Source organism: Coturnix japonica, chromosome 5 (assembly GCF_054131305.1).
Source record: "Coturnix japonica strain WE chromosome 5, WE-NBRP24, whole genome shotgun sequence".
Taxonomy (NCBI): domain Eukaryota; kingdom Metazoa; phylum Chordata; class Aves; order Galliformes; family Phasianidae; genus Coturnix; species Coturnix japonica.
This window is the reverse complement of record NC_140667.1, coordinates 5567587-5588950: the sequence shown is the minus strand read 5'-3', so window position 1 is coordinate 5588950 and position 21364 is coordinate 5567587. Positions and strand designations below refer to the sequence as shown.

Below are 21364 nucleotides of genomic sequence, written 5' to 3'. Positions count from 1 at the left end.
CACCCCGAGGCAGGGCGGGAATGCCGGGCAGCCGCCCCGCAGCCCTTCCCCCATGGGCTCGGCAGCCGAACGGCCCCGCTCCATGGCGGCCTTATGGAGGGGCAGCCGGGAGCAGCCCCGTGGCCGTGCCCAGGGAGCGCCTGAGGAACGGGCCCAGCCCCATGGACGCCCCGCACCCCGCACCCGGCCCCGCGTCTCCTGAAGATTCCTGTGCTGCTGCTCACCTGCTCGCCGGTCCCTCCCTCGGCGGACATGGCGGATTAAATCAGAGAACAAAACCCCTTTAAAAAGCGTCCCGAGCCGCCGCTGCGGGCAGCTCCTCGGCCGCGCCAACCGCCACAGCCCGCAGCGCTACAGCCACCGACAAAATGGCAGCGCCAACCTCCGGCACGGCCTGCGCGGGGCACGACGGGAATGGGCGGGGAGACAGAGCGCGGAGAGGAAGTGCGTCACATCGAGCGGAAGTACGTCACATTGAGCGGAAGTACGCCACATTGAGCGGAAGTACGTCATATTGAGTGGAAGCGCGTCAAGAGTGGCCTGGTTGGGCCCTGCAGCTGTGGCAGAGCACGCGTTGTCCCAACCCTGATGGATATTGGCAGCAGCTGGCATTGTTGGGAGGCCAATAGCTCGGGGTTTCGTGCTGTGTTGTTCCATTAGCGAAGTGTTGCCGTGTGAACTGTTACCTGTTTGGCCAGCTGTCACCTTGCCCTCGGTGAGGTAGTTCCAGCAATGTCTGCTAACGACAGGGCGATCCCTGCTATCTCACCAGAGCTCTCGTTAACTGAGGAGGAGAGTTTAAGGGACAGGGTGAGAGTACATCATTTGAAAACACCTCAAGGACACAAGAGGCAGCTCCCCCTAAAGCGACTTAATTCCTATTTACAAAGTAACCACCAGTCTGTCCGTCAGAGAAGGGCTGTGAAACGGCAGTTGCTGAGACACCGGCTGCTGTAGGAAACACCCACTGAAGGAGACTTGGCACATAACTGAGGTGAAAGCTGACATAGCTGCCTTCACAACAGCAACGTAAGTGTTCTTAAACTTGTATCGTATGGTCATATTTATGTAGAAATACTTGGAATAACTGTGTTCCTTTGCTTCGTCTTCCAAAAGTCCCCTTGTTAAACTGCAGTCATGTGGAAAAAGGCAGTAAGAAAAACAGTCATTACCTTTCCTTAAGCGTGGCCTAAAGTAAAAGTATGCAGAGGGAATGGTAAGCATTTATTTCACCACTCTAATACTTTTTGTTCTGTTTTGCATAGTTATTATTTTGCTTACCAGAGGTGAAATGAGAGTACATTTATTGATCTGGTTTGATACATGAGCAATGTTCTCAGGTTTCTTAGAGAATTATGTCTGTGATACCAGGCTGACTTGTTTTGCATTGGCTCTTCCATTCCACAAGTTTCCATTTTAAAAGTGTTTGAGATACGAATATGATTTCATCCAAAAAAATTCTGCATTTCTGATTCAACTGTGTCATATTGTCCCACTTCCTGTCTTGGAACCAGTTCCTTGTAAGGGATTACTTAGAGCAATGCTGGTGAAACTGCTCATTAACGTTATTCATAGACATGCAGGATGTCAACTGACTCAGTGGCCTTGGTGAAATTTTGATCTACGTCTTTGTATATATAATTTTTTAAGCTACATATATTTCTATTTATCTGCTTTTTGTTTGGTTGGATTTCTTTTGAGGGACTGCTTTGTTCAGTCAAATGATTGAGGTGCTTTTTGATTGATGACTTCACCACTGACATCTTGCTCATCTCCTAGAACGAATTAGTAGGAAGGGAAAGGAACGATGTTATTGAGAGTTTCACTCCCGTGCTTCCCCACATCCCCCCTGCCTTGAGTGGAGCAGTTGTGTTATGGTAGTCAAGTCATTTGACAGGCTGATTTGGAGCTTTCCTGGTAATGATGTGGGAGCAAGTAATGGGGATGCATTAGTTAAGCTTACCACAACTGCTTCGTTGCTAATTCCTTCTGCATTACTCAAATGTTGTTGTAGAAAGTGACTGTTCCTTCTATTTGTTCTGGAGCTGCATCACTTTGAGTGGACTGGTAGCTCAGAGCTTCTAGTCCAACCAATGTAACTGGAGTGGTGAGGATGTGATTATAGGGCTGCCTGCTCGAAACTGCTGCGCTTTGATTTTCATATGGTTCGTTGTATGAAAGCAGCATGGCATTGCTAATACGTATGATGCTTTCTGATTCATGCTTGATTCAGTAATTGACATGAAGCTGAATGGCAGGCTGTGAGTGAACTGTTGTGGATTTCACTGCTCAGTAGGATTAATCATGGATGTGACTGTTCAAACGTAGAGAGAATGTTAACAGCTCTTAGATTTCAACTGCCCCATTAAGTTGTATATTGGTGCTCCATCTCGAGCTACCTGAGTGCAGAGGGGATTGACCTTGCTACTCCATCATTGTATCACCAACAGCTGTAGGTTCCATCAGCCATTCTACAGGTTGGATTTCAGCATGGGTAGGTTGAAGGCATGTTCACCTGGAAAATAAGAGACCCAAACTTGCTGGTTTTGTTGGTGCCAGGCCCCGTTGTTGCCTCAACTGAGAATCTGCAGGAGGCGAGTGCTCCTGTTGAGCCTGTGATCTGTCCCTTGGCTTTCAGAACTGACAACACCATGGGGATTCTCTGGACTAAAAATGATAGTCTAAACATCTGTTTCCGTAGGCTGTAATTAAGAATAAATGTCATGTTTCTGTCAAACTGGTTTTGCTCCCTGTTGACATTTATTGTTCTAGAGTGAGGTGTGTCCTGATTGGTAGCAACTGCAAAGATGAGGAAGTAGAACCCAAGCTAAGAAGCTTTGCTAGGTTTCTCTTACACTCTGCTCTGGTGCTGCTGGAGTTTATACTGAATAGAGAAGGAAGCAACAATGGGGATATGGGCAGTGATGAGAATCTAGCAGTGCTCAGCTGAAAATGGACCTATAAGGGCCTTTCAGCTATCAGGAATGTCAGTGTATGAGGCCATTTGTGTCAGTACGTGATTGGTAGGAGCTGTGGCATTGAATCTGTTGCCTAAGTAATAATCTCTGAAGCTTCTTTCATGTCTTCAATATTGTCTTTTACCATAGGAATTTATTAATAAGCAGAAAAGCAGGATGGATTAGTGAATGATTGGGCTGCGTAGCACACAACAGCTGCAGCAAACTGTGTAGTTGAAGTAATGCACTTAGATAGTGTAATAAGTTGTTAAAATGATAGATTGAATTCCAGTTTCCCTACGTGAATTTGCTTGCTTGAATTGGCCATCATTTATTTAACACAATATTGCCTGCTTTATTTTTTGTAAGCAGCTTTTCAGCTTTCCAAGCTGAGTAGGTCTGTTGGGCAATGCCGTGTTCCCGCACTGGGCCGGTAGGTGGCAGCAGAGATTTTGGATCCATTTAAAGGGTTTTAGGGTTGGCTTATTGCAAAGAATAGCATAAAAATGGGAAGCTCAGGCATCAAAAGGTGATTATAAATCAAAGGGGGAACGTCCCGGTGTTTAGCATAGTGGTTGTCATCTTACAAACAATGAGGAGAACAAAGTGAGGTGGGGCAGAACATTGTTACCTGTAATTGGTGTCGCATGCTTTCACCTATGTTCAACCACAGCTGTTTTCTGGTGTATGTTTATGCTGGTTGCAAGGCCTTTTAAAAACAGTGTGGACTTCAATAATTATTTCTGATATAGGATCAGTGAGACTAAGTGTATTGTTAGTTGTGATCACCAGAAGTGATGCTGGAGTGCCTTGGGGATGGTAGTGATTAAGTGCAAGTAAACATGGTCAGTCTGAGCATTGTATTACCTGCACTAAGGTGCTTTCTTCTTAGTTGAGTAACCCAGCTGTAATAAGTTGAGGGCGTGAAAGTATATTTTGGAGATATTATATGCTATTAATTGTCATAAATGGGGCTGTTCAACCTGGAGAAGAGAAGGCTCCTGGGGGATCTGAGAGCGGCCTTTCTGCAGCTAAAGGGGGGCTGTAAGAAGGAAGGGGTCGGTCTCTTTAGCTGGGTCTCTTGTGACATGATGAGGGAAAATGATTTCAATGTAAAGGAGGGGAGATTTAGACTGGATGTAAGGAAGATTTTTACCATGAGGATGGTGAGATGCTGGCAGGCTGCTCAGAGAGGTGGTGGATGCCCTGTCCTTCGAGGCATTCATTCAGAGCCAGGCTGGACAGGGCTCTGAGCACCTCATGGAGCTGTGGGTGTCCCTGTTCACTGCAGAGAGTTGGGCCAGGTGGCCATTAAGGGCCTCTTCCAATGCAAACAATCGCATGATTCTATGATGTGTTTGAATACGTAAGCACAGAACACCACAGGTTTCCATCTCAGGCTGTTTTGGTCAGAACCCTCATTTTCTGAAGCACAAACCCTGAGAGCGAGAAGCTCACCCTGCTGACATAAATTGTACCTTAGTTGAGTGCTGTGTTTGTGCATCCTAGAGAAACAGGAAAGGTGGAACTGGCAGATCTGTCCACCTGTACTCAGGGCAGGGAGGTTGCTATGTGACTGTACTATTTGATGTTGTACTTGAAAGCTCAGCTCCAGGAAACCAGGGTTTGCATTAAGAATCAATCACTCTTTCTTCTAAGTTTGTTTCCTCGTATTACAAAATGAAAACTGATTTTGTGAACCAAATACATCATAATCCCTCAGAATTGTAGGGAAAGTGTAAGAAAAACCAAATTCTTGTGTTGTTTAATCTCCTTATTTTAGACAGGGATGATTAGCATATCTTACCTATGGTACCCCCAGGTGCCAGCAGAGCAGTCACCGCCTCTCTCCACATTTGGTTTGTAGGCTGGACAACCTGATCCACAAAGCACTCCTTGCCTCAGTCCATCTTCCAAACCTGCTTGGACTGTTGTACCTGCCTTAGGATACGTCTCTTAATGTAGCTACCATCAGAGCTCATGATTATCAAAGGTTGTTTTGAAGAAATAACAAACCTTTCTGACTTCAGTGCAAATTCCCTCAATATCGGTGGTCTTACCCAGCCTGGGTTTAGACCTGCATGCTGCACTTGGAATTACAGCTCTCTTTGAGTTCATCCCTGTGTAAATTTACCTTGGCAGATCACATGCTCTTTGAATTAAGGCTTATGTTTTTATAGTTATCTATAAAGCATTTGGGTGCCATGGTGATTGGATCACACAAGCAGACAGTGAAATTTGCACTTAATGTAAGCTGGCAGTGCCAAGGTTCTTTTCATTAGAAATCCAGCTTCGTATAAACAGAGCTGTGTTCTCTAGTAAAACAGGTGATTTCAGGTATTAAACATGCGCTGTTTTTTAGCAGATTAATAGGTCCACAAAGGGAAGGAAGTGCTTTCTAATTTGCTTCAGTAACTAACCTTGCAGTTAGCAGTGAAGTCACTGCTTCTGAACCTCGTAGCAACCCTGCAGCTCAGCCACCACATGCTAGAAGAGAACTTGGTTTGTATTTTTTTTTCTTTCTAAATTAACGTGGCATGAAATCTTAGTTAAAGGAAATGTCTCGACGTAAGTATAGGAAAAATATCCATCTGGTCAACGGTGTGAGAAATATTGCCTCTTCTCTGCTGCTCTAATTACATATTGATTGTATTTGGAACAAATCGTATATTGTAGTTCATTTCGTGTTACATTTGTGCATTTTTCTCTTTTTTCCTTTATATTATTTTGAAGGTTTTTAAATAATGAATGTGTGAGTGTGTACTCCAGGATAAGTCATTGCTGTTTGTTAGCATACTGAGGGCAATGAGGTGGAAAAAGAAATGTCCAACAGAAGCCATATTTACATATTTGCTGCTCTTGTTCCAAGCAGTAATTTTCCATAGACTGTCTGGGGACAATTCCTGGGGGGAGAATTTCTCCCTGATTCTGGTACATGTCATCAATTACTTTGTATTTTGTTCAAAATTAAGAGCTTGGAAGGGTGAATGCATCCTAATCCAGGTGAATGTGACAGTGTTGGCTATATTGTCAGCACTAACAAACTTGAAAACCGAAGTGCTCAATGCAACAACTGTAGTTTTTCCAGTTCCAAATGCACTGCCAGCAGTTCTGCAGCAATTTAGGGATCACTGTTACAGAACAATAGAAACAAGCCTTTGGGCTATTGCTTGGATGCTAAAAGTACCAGGGGACTCTCTCACAAAGCTCCATATATACAAAAATCTCTGGACTTGTTGTGGGTTAAGCATACTTCCATCCAAACGTGCTTGTTACAATATATGCTCACATTGCAAAGTGTTAACATACCCTGTGTAGGAGTCTCTGGTCTATTGGAACAGAACCAGTTTGGTCCACCCGTCTGTGTCACAAAGTCCCATGAAGCTGCTGCTGATTCTTCTGTGTACTTGTGCTCTACAACAGCTTCTGAAACTCCCAAGCAGAAGCACTGAATGCTTAAAAAGCAACATCCTGGTTATTAGACGGAACAGAATCCATTTGTATGTGAGAAAAAGACCTACTCCTGACCTGATTATTACAGACAAATTAATCTCAAAAGGGCCTCCTTTATCTCATGATCCCCCAGTAAACAGAGAAGTTATTCTGTTATTCTTTGATTTCTTTCTGTTGCAAGTTAGGAATAGCTTGGGATGCAATGCTTTGTTTCTCTCAGAATGCAGGGTGAGGTGGCTCTGTCTGCGTGCTGGTGTGATGGAGAGCATGGCAACAGCGTGGAGATGATCAATAATGATGTGGTATCATGGTAGAGTATATTAGCCCTGTTAAAAAAGCATGGGATGGCTTTCTTTATGGTTCACGTGATGAAGACAAATGTTTTGGAGGTAGGGTAGGTTGATGACTGTGTGCATATGTGATAGGCGGAAGGATGGCACACATAATGGTGTCTAGTAACTTATTTGCTCTTCAAAGGATGCGATCATATTTAGAGAAGCTGAAAGACAGCAGGTTTGGCTGGTTGTGCTAGAGCAGTTAAAAGGCTCAGTGCTCTGGGTATATTGTCTAACTCAACGTATTGTTGGTTTTTTTTAGCTGTATCTTTATCCTTGCCTTGGCATTTTGTTTCTTCCTTTCCTGTATGACTCATTCTTATAATACACCTGCGTTACAATTACTTGCTGTTTTTCATAATAAACCCCATTCCTTCCTTTTGCTATCCTTCTTTTTAGGTTTGCTTTGAAAATTCTTAGCGTGATGAATTATTGATCTCTTGCACATTTTTCTTGCAGAAGCCAGCTCTTTGAACTAGTTACCAGCGTTAAGAACTGCCAACACTATCTACTGAATTATTGCCTATCTTTTCTTTTCCCTACAAACCCAAATATGTTTGGAAAAGCACTGCTGCATGCACCAGAAAAGTGAGAACTCTGTAAGAAATGTAAGTTAATGCCAAGAGCTAATGAGGAAAAACATCACTGTTTTAAACACAGTCAGGAGTGACCCTTTACAATTGGTAGATTTTGAAAACATATTTTCTCATCTCTTCAAAGCAGAAGAAAATCGTGGGTTAAGGGCTCTTAAAGATAGTCTTATTCCTTTCCTATCAAATTACTTTCATCATGTCATTAATGATCAAGCAGGAGCGCAGCTGCCTGAGAACTAATAGGCTAGAGTAAATACATTTAAAATACCCTTACAGCTTTTTGAATTGTCTCTGTATCCACACATAAAATCAAAGAATTACCTGCCCTTTCTCTTTTCAGCTGTACTTCATTCATTTTGATTCCTCTATCTAACTCATATTAAAATGGATGCAATATAGTACGTAAAGGTACCATTTAAACAGCAAAAAACAAAAACAAAAACAGGAAAAAGACATTTATAAAACATAGATATAAGGTGATTAGGTGAAAAAGTAATCAGTCCTGCATCTAGAAATCTTGTGGTTTTTTTAATATCTCTTTAAAATATTATAATATTTAATTACATTAAAAATACTTCTTAATTCAGACAGATGTTAGGAACTCTTTGGGCTGTTTTTTTCCTCTGTGTGTGCAGAGTGTGTGCATGTACATTCTTCTCTTGGTTTGGTTTCTTAATATAGAGTTCTAGAAAATAAACTGTGCTGTTAGCAAATGTAGGACATAAGTTACGTGCATCTAAGGTGATAGAGTGTTGTCTCAGAGAGATCTGACAGAGCTCTATGGTGGTGTTGCTGTCCAGTGAATAAACAAGTTCTCCAATTCTATTTATCCTTCAGAGGACTAAATAACTGTAGAGTACCCTACATAGGAGTTGCCCAGCTTTCTTTCTGAAGATGAAGAGAACTCACTTGTTGGCCTTCTGAGTTGTTTTCTTTAGAGACTCGTGTGGTTTGTTCCTGTTTGAAAGGGAAATAAAAGGGGGGGGAGAAGGAGGTACATGCTGAAAATAAATCATCAGAAATAATGTTTATATTTCATGCACCTCACCATGCATAAGAATGAAATCCGCCATAGGCTGAAGCAGTTAATAAATGCTCAAGAAGAAAGCATCGCCAGTTTGCAAAGTTATTAATATAGGAAGGAGTAATAGCCCTTCTTTTCTTCCTCTTTATCCAATTTTATAAATTAAAACTCTAAGTTGCAAAGCCGTCATCTTCAACATGTCAAAACCTGTTTCCTTGTGTGGAAGGAACTGCTTATCCGTCTTCCTTCAAGCTCTAAACACCTTTGAACTGTGGCTGAAATTTACAGTCAAATCTGCCTCTAATTAAAGAGTAATGGACGCTTCTCAAAATTGGAATGTAATTTGAAAAATACAATAAACAGCTGTAGCTGGGATGCATCACTAAAGGAGGAATAAGTCCAGACCTACTGTCTGGAGAATTTATGCTTTCTATGTGGATATCATTTCATACTGAGTGAAGGATCCTTGTTTCTTCTTGGGTTGTCCTTGTCTTTGGATGAAATTCTGGTCCTTGAAAAGTTAGTGGTAAAACTCATGGAGGTTTTACTATTGGACTTCTTTTAAGAATCAGTCACAGTTGTCAGAGTTTTGGTTGCAAAGCATGTAAGTGCGTATTCACAGGAGCCATCTTAAGTGCATCACTTTTCTGCACATCAGATCTACTGGTGTTGTGTTTTTCCCTTCACTGCAAGAACAGCATCATCTTGTCCCTATCCTTTGGCCCTTCAAATCCCAATTCTTCTGAATGGCTCATCAGGTTTTTGTCCCCTGCTTTGTTCTCTGTGTTTCTTCTTTCATACCGAACACTTGATTTAATAATCGGAGATCAAGCAGGGTAAAAAAGGAAATGTAGGTGATGTTTAGGAGGAAACCCCAAACTTGATGCATGCTCTGTGGTCATTTCTGTGGTATAATTTGTGCCAGTAAGTGGGTCACGTTGCTCCCACAGTGCTGGGATTTGCACGTGTGGCATGGCTGACAGTTTGCTTCGTGTTCTTTTTGTAGATGTCAAGGTAACAAGTAAACCACCACATCCTAGCTACTGCTAAAGCAGCTTTAGGACTACAGGCTACATGCCATGACACTCATTAAATAGTGCCCTAATTACCTCAAGTTTCCCAGTGTAGGAGTTGTTACTGTGACAGTGCATGGACTGCTGTGCGGATCCCATAAAAGCAGGTCACTGGGGTATGTCAGGCATCTGCACGTATGGTAGTGATGGACTGAGAATGGCACTTAGTTTTAGTTAAAGCCCCTCAGTGATTGAGAAAAGAAAATCTGGAGGAAAATAGGTGTCAATTCTTTAAGCTTTTAAGAAAATGTTTGCATTTCACTTTACTTTCATGTCCTTTGTATCTATTTGCTTTGGATAGCGGAGGGCAGTACTGCTCATCAGCTGACATGAGCTGGTGACATGCTGGCGGGTGGGTGAGTGGCTTTATGTCTCCTCACCTGCAGTGTCTGATGATGAAAACTGAGGAGAGAAGCCTTACTAAGTTGGGCTGGCAAAAATAATTTCTCCTTTTTATATGGAGGAATTTCTTCATGAGACACCAGCATTTTGTCCATGCAGAGCAACCCAGTGAAAGGTAGGGTGTGTTCTAAACAAGTGCAGTTGTGAGGGTTGAAGCAGTATTATTGAAGTAAAAGCTTGCACATTTGGCTGGAAATAGGAAGCATAAGCTTTTCACTTAGCCCCAAATGAAAAGAGTCCTCAGAGATAGGCAGCAGGCACAGTTCTTTCATATTAAGTCATAAGTAGCATATAGTTGTTTGTCTAACCTTTTACTTTTAGCATGTGTACAGCAGATGCTAATGTACCTGAAAATAGAAAGTCTGAAGCTTGTATATTCACCCTTGCTTTATATTTTGAAGCACTATATGTATAAAAATATGTATATAAATATGTAGTACAGGCCGTGTTATGTGGTAATCCCTGACCCATTTTGTTTGCATCATGCACAGCTGACTTCCATTTATCTGCTGTCCCTCAAAGTCCATTTTGTACCTAAGCAGTCATGTTTCTCTTGCTGGTGAGCTGGGCAGCGTGCAAATGGAATCACACTGCACTTCTGCACTCACAGGCTTCCTGCATACGCCACCTGTTATCTGCTCTTCCTTCCTTAAAGCAGGGTATGTATCAGTGTTGTTGCAGGGTGGCTTGCATTTGAAAGTCTTCCTGAAAGTCCTACAGAAGCTGCAAAAGGCTGTGAAGCTTTGTAAGTCATTGCCTGCACGGGCTATACCTGATGTATTTTCTGCTTGAATCTAGAGCAGAAAGGTTCCAGAGCACCTTTATTTACAGTGACTATATATTTGGAGAATGACGGCCTCAGACAGGTCATCTGAGATCTCCATGCAGAGGTACTTGCTGAGGTAACTCCCTTCAAAATTACTTTGGCAAACCACTTTTTGTTGCCTAACACTCCACATTATATTCCACAGGTGCCACAAACGGATCTCAGAAGTGAAAGGTTCCTTTGAAGTGCATTCAGGCTTTGGGTAGTAGGATTTGGAGGTGTTTTGGAGTAGGTTAATTTGCCGTGGCAATTAAGTATGAGGGCATATATGAGTTTAAGGCCAGCTTAAAGAAAGACTCACAAGGAATCATAGGAGCATTAATGTTGAAAAGACCACTAAGATCATCTAGTCCAGCCATCAACCCATCATCACCATCACACTAAACCATATCTGTAAGACACAGGAAGCACATTGTGGTGAAAGTATTGCCTGTGTTTTAACACCTGTTAGGAAAGGGCTCTTTCATGCTCTAGTTTATACCTGCCACTGGATCTCCTCACCAGCTTAGTGAACTCATCTGAGACTGTAGTGAGAACCTCGGCTTGGTTAAACTAAAAAGTTTATTCCTAATCATAACTGCACGTTTAATAACATCTGGTGACTTCACTGTGTCTAAAAGCTAGGCAGAAACCAAATGTATTCTGCTCAAAACAGTGGAAAGGGAAACATGGATATATATGAGGGCTTCATCTTAGCTGTGGTGTCCAAGGTGAGCCTCCATAACTACTGAACCATTTCTTCCTGTGCTGTTATCTCTGTGGAGTTCCCTGCAGAGGTTTTATTGTGGCAGGATGTGGTACAGGAGAAAGATTAGCCCTGAAAAACAAATTTTAAAATAATTGCTTCTGAGCAATTTTAAAAGACTTTTCCCTCAGTTCAACCATTAGATGGAAATGTCCTGCTGATGACTCCAGCATATTTTTAAATTGAATAATTAACGTGGTTAATGGGAATTCAGCAGCATTTTTTGTTAGCAATTGCTTTATTTACTAATCTTCCAGAAGGTGGGATGATTCAGAATCTTTTAATGCCCCAAAGCAGAGGGTGATTAAAACCCTACACTCACAACTTGGAATAGAATTGGGTACAGGTTCTGCAGAGTGAAAATGAGAAAGCTTCAGTGGAAAATCATGGTGAGGAGAAGAAGGAAAAGCAGTACTTTTAAGTGCCAGATATCTATGAAATTACACAACTGAAATACACGCTTGGATGAAATTGCAAGTTCTTGAAGACTTCCTTCTTTCACTCCATTTTGCACGTGACCAGGGCTGCCATCTTCTGGAATCGTCTTCTGTCTCTGCTTGGCTTTTAGCAGGGTTTTGCTGCTTGCTGCATGGAGGGTGGGCATGGCTGATCTGTCAGCAGGGTGCTCCCTAGAGCCACGTCACCACTGTGCAAGGAAAGATGTAGTAATCACATATTAGAGTGAGTGCTGTAGGAGTCAGCTGCTGAAAACCTGGTACGTAGTAACTATCAGGTGAGCTGAGTAAGGGTTTTTTGGGGGGGAAGGTTTGCTCATGCAGTCAGTGATGCTTCTTTCCCTAGGAGCATGTAATGAGCAAATACATACCCTGGGCATTCTGCATAATGTTTTTATGGCAGTTGCAGGCTACAGGGCCGTGCTAATAGATGGAGTCATAGGGCTTTGGCTTATCTTTGGTGTCATGCTTTTTGTTGCAGTAATGTGATTCTGGATACAGACCGCTACTTACGTTCCATGTATCACTTACCACGTATCGCTTACGGTCCCTTGACAACAGGGGGCTGCTGTTTGCCTTTGAAATTAGTTCTCACAGTAATGAAGGACTAACAGAAAACTGACCACTTTCTTTTCCTAGCACAAGTGGTATTAAAGTTCCTTTTTTCCTCCTTTGGAGGGAACAAAGAAACAAGCTGTATGTGACAAATACATGTCCTACAGTTTATTTCCTTCCAGGAAGATGTGCTGAGATGACTGAGTGTAGAATGAGAAACCAAAGAGAATAGGCAGTGATTTACTAATCTTATTTCCAGTGTCCCTAAAACAAGGCTAATAATTAACCTGTATAATAAGTACTCTTTTTATATGGGTGTAGTGGACATTTGGGACTTCACCATTGACTTCAAAGGACTAGCAATCGAGCTCACATTGTTGCAAGGACACGGCTGGATGTCTCTACGTTGACAAATTCTGTCTTTAAAGTTCATGGGTGTGTATTTGCAGAATTGTTTACAGGCTTAGAAAATGCTGTACAAAAGCAAACAGTGTTATTATTTGTCATTTTAGAGCCACCCCTTAGTTTGTGGTAGAGTATTTGTCATGAAATCAGGAATCTCTAGAGAAGTCGTGTCTGCTCCCTTTGAAATTTGTACGGTCCAAAATACTGACTAATGGGTCCAAAGGAGCGTAACAGTGGGCTGGGCATTGCCACCAGAGTCATCTTAAATTGTTCTGACTCTTCTCAGGCAGTGATTTCTTCCAAGACCGAACACAAACCAATTGTTGTTCATCCGTGGAAAGACAAAGGGCAAAGTACTTTATTTCCAGTAAACAATTGTGGGTTGGTCAAGTCAGTGGCTTTCATGAATTAATCCTAATACAATAGAAGGCTATTTATGTTTTGCTGTGCAGCAAAGCAACATGTGTAAGAACCGGCGTGGACAAATGTGCACACCACTGTATCATGGTAGTGTGGCAGCCTGAGTTTTGCAAGGACCAGAACATCAGAAACATTGCAAGTCAGTAATTTTGCACAGTGGCAGAACTCTGAGGAAAATTTATGCTGTATCTGTTGGGGTCGTTTCTGCCTCTAGCAAGTAATGTTGTTTTCTGTCCTGAGTTAGTAGGTGGGTGGGAGGGCTGAGGAGACTCTTCTCTCTCATTTCAATCCTCTACAAGGTGTGGAAGGGGAAGGCTGCAGTGTCTTCTGATAAAAGGCAGCAGGCAGGACTTGAGATTCTCTTCCAAGTTTCACAGCAGTTGGTATTTTTTTCTGTATCTGCCTTTGAAAAATGCATGATAAGTTCAGTTTTCTTTATAAGTAACGGCTTTAGAAAAGAGAGCAAAGAAGTCAACTTAAAAATACATAAGGCTTGGAATTTAAATTAGCCCATTATTTATTATTATTCTGAGATTTTTTGCCTGGCTGGCTAATTGGTTTGCATTCTGTATCATGGTAGCTCTCATGTGCCTCCCTGTACAGGAGTGTATTAATAAAAACAGTTTTCCCCCCAAACCTCTCTGAGGTAATGTATTATTTCTCTTCAAAAGGGCTGACAATAGCAGGACACGGGGAAATGGTTTTAAGTTAAAAGAGGGAAAATTTAGGTTGGATGTTAGGGGGAAGATCTTCACTAGGAGAGTGGTTAGGCCCTGGAACAGGCTGCCCAGGGAGGTTGTGGATGCCCCGTCCTTGGAGGTGTTCAAGACCAGGTTGGACGGGGCCCTGGGCAACCTGACCTAGTAAAGGTGTATGTTTGGTGGCCCTGCCAGGCAGGGGGGTTGGAACTACATGGTCCTTGAGGTCCCTTCCAACCCGGGTCATTCTGTGATTCTGTGATTTGACCACTGCAGTACCACACTTGGAAGTATAAATTGGCATCTGTACGTTTAGTACTTAACAAGTTGTGATTCCCCAAATTATTGCCCTCAAAAGATTACTCTGGGAATTCCTCTGTGGTGATTATTCATGTGATCAAGAGTTTTAATGTAAATGCATTATTATGGGGCTAAAATGATACCAAATAACTTAAAATATATAGGATTTATAAAGGGATTTTTGAATTCTTTCTTTTTCTTTTTTACTCTGGGTTTTATTAATAAATCCTAATACTGCTGATGGAGCCTTCCCATGATCTGCATGTTTTCTTGTCCTTAGTGCTCTCATGACTCTTCCTTCTTTGGAAAATCATAATCCTGGAATAGTTGGTTTTGAGCCTGAGTTTCATTTTACAGGAAAAGTCTAGATCTGAATACAGCTCTCTATGTTTAAATGAATAACTGTTGCTTAATAGTTAAAAGTAATTTTGACTATCATAGTTAAAATCATTTTTAGCTATTAAGTGTTAAAGTGGAAATAATGCTTTATCTGATTTCAAAGGTACTTGTAATGCACTTAAGAATATGGTTTGTTCACATGCTGATAGAATTATTGGTCTGTGCTGGTAGACCAAAGTTCAGTTTGTTGTTTTAATTATGGGATATTTTTTTGTGGATGGGAATCTTTGTGATTTTAGGTAGCTATTAATATCTTGAGCATCTTGGGATTTAGGAAAATAGCTTGGTTTAGTATTCCTTTAATCTGTTTTCATTTTCATAAACCTGCATGGCATTATAGGATTGATTGAATGAATGATGTTGAATATATGATCTGCTATCTGAGCTGGCTTTGCTACTCCAGTGGCTCCCTGCTTTACCATGCAAAAGTTCTGAATTAAGTTTGCATTAAAAGATAATGCTACTCTCTCATTTGCAATGTGCCAAACATGATGCTTAATTGCTTGTGAGAGAAAACTCCCTGTGTGCATCCCAAGTACGAACATGCCCCAGGCTGCAAGAAAGGGAAAGGAAATTCTGCCTTGAGTTGTCTCATCTTCAAGCACAATTGAGTGAGTGTAAGGCAATGGGAAGTTGCTCTTGTTTTGTTCTACAGCTGCAAAAAAAAAAGATGTGGGTTATCTTTTATTGCCTGCTAAGTTTTTACTTTTGACAGTACACATGAGCTTGTGCTACTTGAAAATGTTAGTAACAATAAGAAGCATATAAAACAAGAAATAGCTTATTTATAGCAAGGCAACTTAAATTGCCAGGATTATCCCATGTGACCGAGTGCAGGTGATGATCCACCTTTAGGGGCTCTGTTTGCTGTCTTGCCATTCCTCAATACTGGAATTTGAGCTCCTGGTTTCTGTTTTCAGTGTTTTGTGTCATCCAGTTTCCCCAGCCTGTTTTGTACATTTATGTAGGTTACATACAAAGAAAAAGCTATTTTAAAAGCTGTTTAAGAACTGTGTCTTCCATCTGGCGTGAAGTGCATTTCTGGAAGGGAGGGGAGAGAAATAGAGCACTGTCTGAGGTAAATTTGATAGTAGAAGATGGGATAAAACAAGAGCACTTAGACTAATTTAATTAATGCCATGGTGAATTTAAGAATATGGTGTCCCCTGCAAGCATAAATGTAGATCAGTAGCTGAATTAAGGAAGCAGTATTAGGCTGCACCTGTTGGGTATCAAACTGAATTCAGACCTTGTTTCAGTCATGCAGTTGGGACTGGCAGTTGCCGAAGGGATTAAATTATTTAAAGCCTTCAGCTGGCTAGTGCAGGCTAGCAGTAGCTTATAAAACACTTAATCTATTTTTTTAATCTCTTCATATGTTTGCTTTACTTAGACAGTAAAACTATACATGACACACACCTGCCACATTCTGAAGCTTCTTTGTCGGATAGCTTAAATGCATCAATTAGAGCGGCCTTTAAGCTGGAACCATTTGGGTTTCTTTGACAATACTCTTTTTGTTAGCCCGTGAGTTTGCTTTGATAAACTCAAAACTATAAACATGAGGTATGCAGACATAAGGTTCTTTCCCCCCTCCACACCCAGTTTTCTTTAGAGGCAGTTCCCTTCTAAAGGGCAAAAATTGCTGTCCAAGTAGTTAATTTTTGCAGTTACAATTTGATTTGTGATTTTAAGAAAGAAACTAACACCAAAGAGTTTGGGATTCTGGAACTATTCTTGCAATGCATTTAAACCAGTTCAAGAATAGGTGATGCTGTTTAGCTTGTTACGTGATATGTCACTTGTTTCTAGAAAGCTTAGAGTAAGTAATGAGTAGTTGCATTATGGATTGGACTGAAAAGCAATCTGGATAGCTGTGCAACACAGGATTAACCAAGTAAATCCTCTTAGGTTTGATTAGCCATTGCTTAGATCTACACTTGAGTTTGTCACTGGTTGCTCCTAATAATGACTTCTTTCTGTGGAAGTTGATTGTTCTAGTTTCTGTTTCGTATCTCACCTTTTTTTGTGTCAAAATGAAGATCCACTGAATGAATTTTATGGTCCTCTAGATAATAAGCACAATAACACCTGGCAACAATTCAAGAAAAATCCTTTTAATAATAAAATCTGCATGCAGTTGATTTCTGTTTTGTTCAGCGGATGATGAATTACATCATCTTATTTGGCCTTGGATGGTAAATTACAGAACAAGTAGGCATATGTATCTGCTAACAAGGGGTGAGTAAATGCTTATTCATGGAGATCAGATGATTCTTGCAGCATGCTTTTCATAGAAAGCCTATGTTGTTGATATTTCTGCCCGCGCTTTAGTTGTCCTTCTTCATTACACTATGACTTTTATTTTCATAAAATGAGCTTTTGTAATATAATCACTACAAAATAACTGAGCTTTTACATTTTATTTTATTTTCACTGTAAAATATGCTACTCCTTAGGCATAAGAAAGGAGAGAAAGCAGAAGAGAAGGAAAAAATTCAATGACTCCCCCGCACCGACACACAGAAATTGATGGGCATTGTAGGAGAGCAGCTAGATGGCGCAGCAAAGTAATAACAGGAAGGAACAAAAGATTCCAGAAGATATAGAAAGAGTTTGGCTTTTCTATGGGTGCTGGGATTCCATACAGGTATATGGTGCTGTGTGTGGCAGGGCAAGGCTTTGCATTTGATGCAATCTATGTAGCATCAAGTCTGAAAGATCAGTATCTTACAGTTTTTACTACTGCTTCTGCAGTGCAATTTGTTATTTATAACTTACTGCGGGTATTTCTTCTGTGGTATCGTTTGTGCTGTAAGATTGCATCTGAAATTCTCTTTCACCTTGAATGACCTAGGAAACTTGTCTTCATCTGTGATTCATCTAATATGAGCCATGAGAATGAATAGGGCTGGCTGCTGTTGTGTTCCAAGGCCGAAGCGAAGTAAAACTTAATTATAATAGAAATTTAATTCTGAGAATACAATGCACTGTAATAGAGAATCGATTGAGTATTATGGTGTTTCTGAAACCTGCAGAAAAAGACAAACCAGAACACTAGATCTAATAGAAAAGCAGGAAATGAAGGTGAGGAAATACTACCCTTACAGCCTTCCTGTTCCTAAAACTGAAGCAGGAGCTCGTTTAGTTCCTGTGAAGGATGAGAGCTCCTCCAGTCTGCTCCCTCCTGACAAACCCATCAGTGACCATTGCAGCAGCAGTGTGCTTGGAGCACAGCGTGTGCCCCACACACCTCTGTGGGAGGCAGCGATGGCAGCGGCATGGAGAAACCCCGGTTCCCAGAATAAATCAGAATTATGGTACAGGGAGAGCAAGAAAAGGGGCTTAACCTTTGAGCATGCAGGACAGAGTGCTTTGAACACTGAATAACCCACACAGCCCAGGAGAATAACACGTTCCTAATACAGGATAAAAAATGATTAAATGTGATTACTTTTAACAGTCCTAGATTTCTAAAGTGCTGGCTGCTCTAAAGGGCTGTGAAGTTTAATACCTTCAGTGAAAATCAAAACTTTGCTGATAATACTTAAGGTTTTGTACGTGCTGCCAGACTGCTACAGGGCACTGTTATTTCCCTGAATTGTGAAGTGAATTTACAGTAAAGCTTACTAATGGGAAAAAAAATTGCACGACTTTCCATCATTCCTCTTCGATTCCTTGGCTGCTTTTCAGTCCTGCCCCACTGCTGGACTGGCAGTGACATAAAGCAACAGCTACTGTGGACACAGGGAGTGTGGTCTGGCCGTCCCTCAAAATGACAGTGTAAGAGGAAATGCTGTGTGTGATGGAAAAACCTGTCACTATATGTCTCTACATCTCTTTTGCCATGAAAAGGGCTGCTTGAAAATCATTCAAAAGACCACGGCTTTGGCAAAATACCATCAGCTTGCTGCTAGGAAGAACAAGGTAACTCTTCTAGGTGATGGCTGGGTGCAGCTCCCCAGGTCTGCTGTTCCTAGTCGTGTCACTGCCGTCCTGCTAAGAAGCTTTAGATGGAATTGAGCTACATGGTGAATGCATGATTGACAGCGAACATGTTTTTGCTGACCTACTGCTTGCTCAGAGCCTGGTACTGAGACCTGGAGCAGCTGGTCTGATGAGACGCTCATTTTCTAGAGCTTTAATGATAGTGTAAAGACCATCAATAGAAGGGGAAGCAGCATGGTTAACACATGCACATGATTTGCAGTACTCGCACGATGCCAGGGATGGGTTTATGTCTGAGGGGTTCCCATACAGAATAAAATATTAGCAGAGTTTTTATTTTGATTAAAACCTCAATTAGGTTCAGCGTGCTTTGCAGCATTTACCATTCTTTTCTGGGAAATACTGATTAAACCTGGTTTTCCATTAAGAAAGTCCAATTCAACTAAATTGGAAGGATTCATGAAAGTACTGTGATTTTTTTTTTTAATAGACATAATAAATAATGTCAACATGTTGCAACGTAATCAAACAGTAGCATGTAAATCACTTTTAATATACTTTAATTCCATCACTGCTGGGAGCTGTCTAGATATGTCTCGCAGGATTCTTTTATTGGCTGTTTAAGGCAAGTCTATCTGGGGATGTGTTAGCTCATTTCTAGGTACCAGTTAGTGCCAACCAGGCAATGTTAGTAAGCAGAGGATTGAAGAGAACAAATTATTTTAAGGTTTCTGGAAAAAAAGTAGTAAACTTCTCATGGTTATCTGTGCAAATAAGGATTTGGGAGCTTTCTGTGGAGTTGAAGTTAACTAGTTTTCAAACAGCACTGGATACATTCCGTGTCATGGCTTACTTTTAATTGTGAAAATATATGGTTTCTACACTAGATAAAACAATCTTCTGAGCTAATGTTTGCTTTGGAATAGGGTGAAAAACAGATTTCACTTTCTTGTGTTAAATTACTTACAAAATTAAGACTTGAATTAGAAGGTTAGAAAGAGGTCTGAAATATAAATCACTTTTGAAGCCTCACAACTTTGTTATACAAACCTGTTGTATAATAAATGTCAAGCTGTAATGATTAAAACCTGGAAGGAAACTAAATGAAGGGTAATCTACAGAAAGGAGCTTTGCCAAAGGTATTTTCATGAGTAAGCTTGGTTCTACAGCCACTTAGTGAGAATGATGATAAGGCACAAAAGTCAATGTAAAGTAATTGTAAATAACATAAATGCAATTGATGCTAGAAATGATAGCATTGAGTCTGCTAGTCCAAAAGGAGTTCTGATGGCTGCTGTTGAAATGCACCTGTACCGAAATGAAAGGGAATAGGATAAAGGACCAGGTTGCTGCAATCCTGATACTCCGTCATCATGATGAGAAATACAACCAGGAGCTGGGTTTTAGGTGGGTTTTTTGTTTGTTTCTTAGGTATGCAAACCAAATCAGTTAAAGGACAGGAGTTAACCAGCTTATTTTAAGCACCACTTAGTGCAAAGGCTGCAGACAGTGATTAAATTAGTTTTAAGTGCCTGACGCTAAGAAGCACAACATTGAAGAACTAGATAACTATTGTATTTTTAATTAACCTGATATTTTGTGCTTGGAATTGAAATACGAGAAAATTAAAGAAGTAATTATTGAATTCAGCTCCTGCTTTTCCATATCATCTGCTGAGTGGGGTGCTATTCTGGCTTAAAAGCCTTATATAAGCAGCTAGAGCAATCTTTCACACATGTAATTGATACAACTGTTTAATAAAATATGAATGAGGAGCGACTCACGCCCTGCTGTGAAAGAGTAGTTAGTTTCTAGTGTAACAGATGAATTTGCATCTGTTGAAGGAATGCATTTAAATCGTAAAGAATGTCTGCTGATGGATGGTTGCACACGTTAAAACCAAAATACTTACAGTGCTTTTAAATTCACCCGTACGTAGATGCCATAATGCCGGACTGCAGAAAACCAACGTCCATGTTTTTGTGGCAGCCCTCCTTCATTCAGGGAAGGGCTCCTGAGGCGGGTGGGCAGCTGGTGTGCTGGTAGGCTCTGCCTGTAGTGCTGGCCAACGCTGGCTCCTTCTTCCTCATATACCCTTTTTCTATCTGAATCCATCTGTTGTCTCTCATCTAGTACTTAGCTAGCAAGCTCTCTAGCATTTTTTAAGCAACTGTTTTCCTTTTGTATTTTAGGTGACTTCTGACCATGACATTCCGGTCCATAACTTGGGCTGCTCTACTAGCGTTATTGTCTCTAGGCTTATTAAAATTCATGCTGATATCCCATGCATTTATAGTGACTCTTGTTAGTAATTCAATTTATGCATGGCGATGTTGATTGAATTTTACATAGTAGTTATACACAAAGCTTCAGGAGATACCTGAATGAAAATGGAGCTTTCCTGCTCTTAATAGCTGAGAACTTAACAAACTGGATAGAATCTGCACAGATTTTCTTCAATAACCAGCAAGCATCTGGAGACTTTCTCATCCTGGAAATAACTGTACTGACCATGATGGGTCTGCATCAGGAGCTCACTTAGCCAGCAGTGCTTGTGTTGTATACAGCCATCCATTAGCTTCAGTGGGGTGCTGCAGTTTCAGGCCCTGATGCTGCTGATCCCCCTGATCCTTTGTGGAGGATGTTGTGATTACAGCCAGCAGTGCTGTGGGTGATGATAGTCGTGTTCTATGACAATCCAGAAGGTAAAATGAGGTGTAAAGGGAGATGCGAGGCATGCAGAGGAAAGCAAGAGGAAGCTGATAGCAGGAATACT

General features: G+C 41.2%; 2 protein-coding genes across 3 annotated transcripts in view; one reads left to right on the top strand and one right to left on the bottom strand.

The window, feature by feature from the left end:
* CSTF3 (cleavage stimulation factor subunit 3) overlaps positions 1 to 371 on the bottom strand; it is a 35235-nt gene extending 34864 nt beyond the window's left edge. For both annotated transcript variants that reach the window (XM_015863475.3, XM_085549915.1), the window contains exon 1: positions 225 to 371. In XM_015863475.3, coding sequence (XP_015718961.2) covers positions 225 to 254 — 30 coding nt within the window. In that variant the 5' untranslated portion in view covers positions 255 to 371. The remainder of the gene's footprint in view (positions 1 to 224) is intronic.
* A 544-nt stretch (positions 372 to 915) lies between these two features.
* The window catches only part of HIPK3 (homeodomain interacting protein kinase 3), an 83412-nt gene continuing 62963 nt past the window's right edge, over positions 916 to 21364 (top strand). Inside the window, exon 1 of the mRNA XM_015863468.3 lies at positions 916 to 1029. The gene's annotated coding sequence lies outside the window, so the exon portion shown is untranslated. The remainder of the gene's footprint in view (positions 1030 to 21364) is intronic.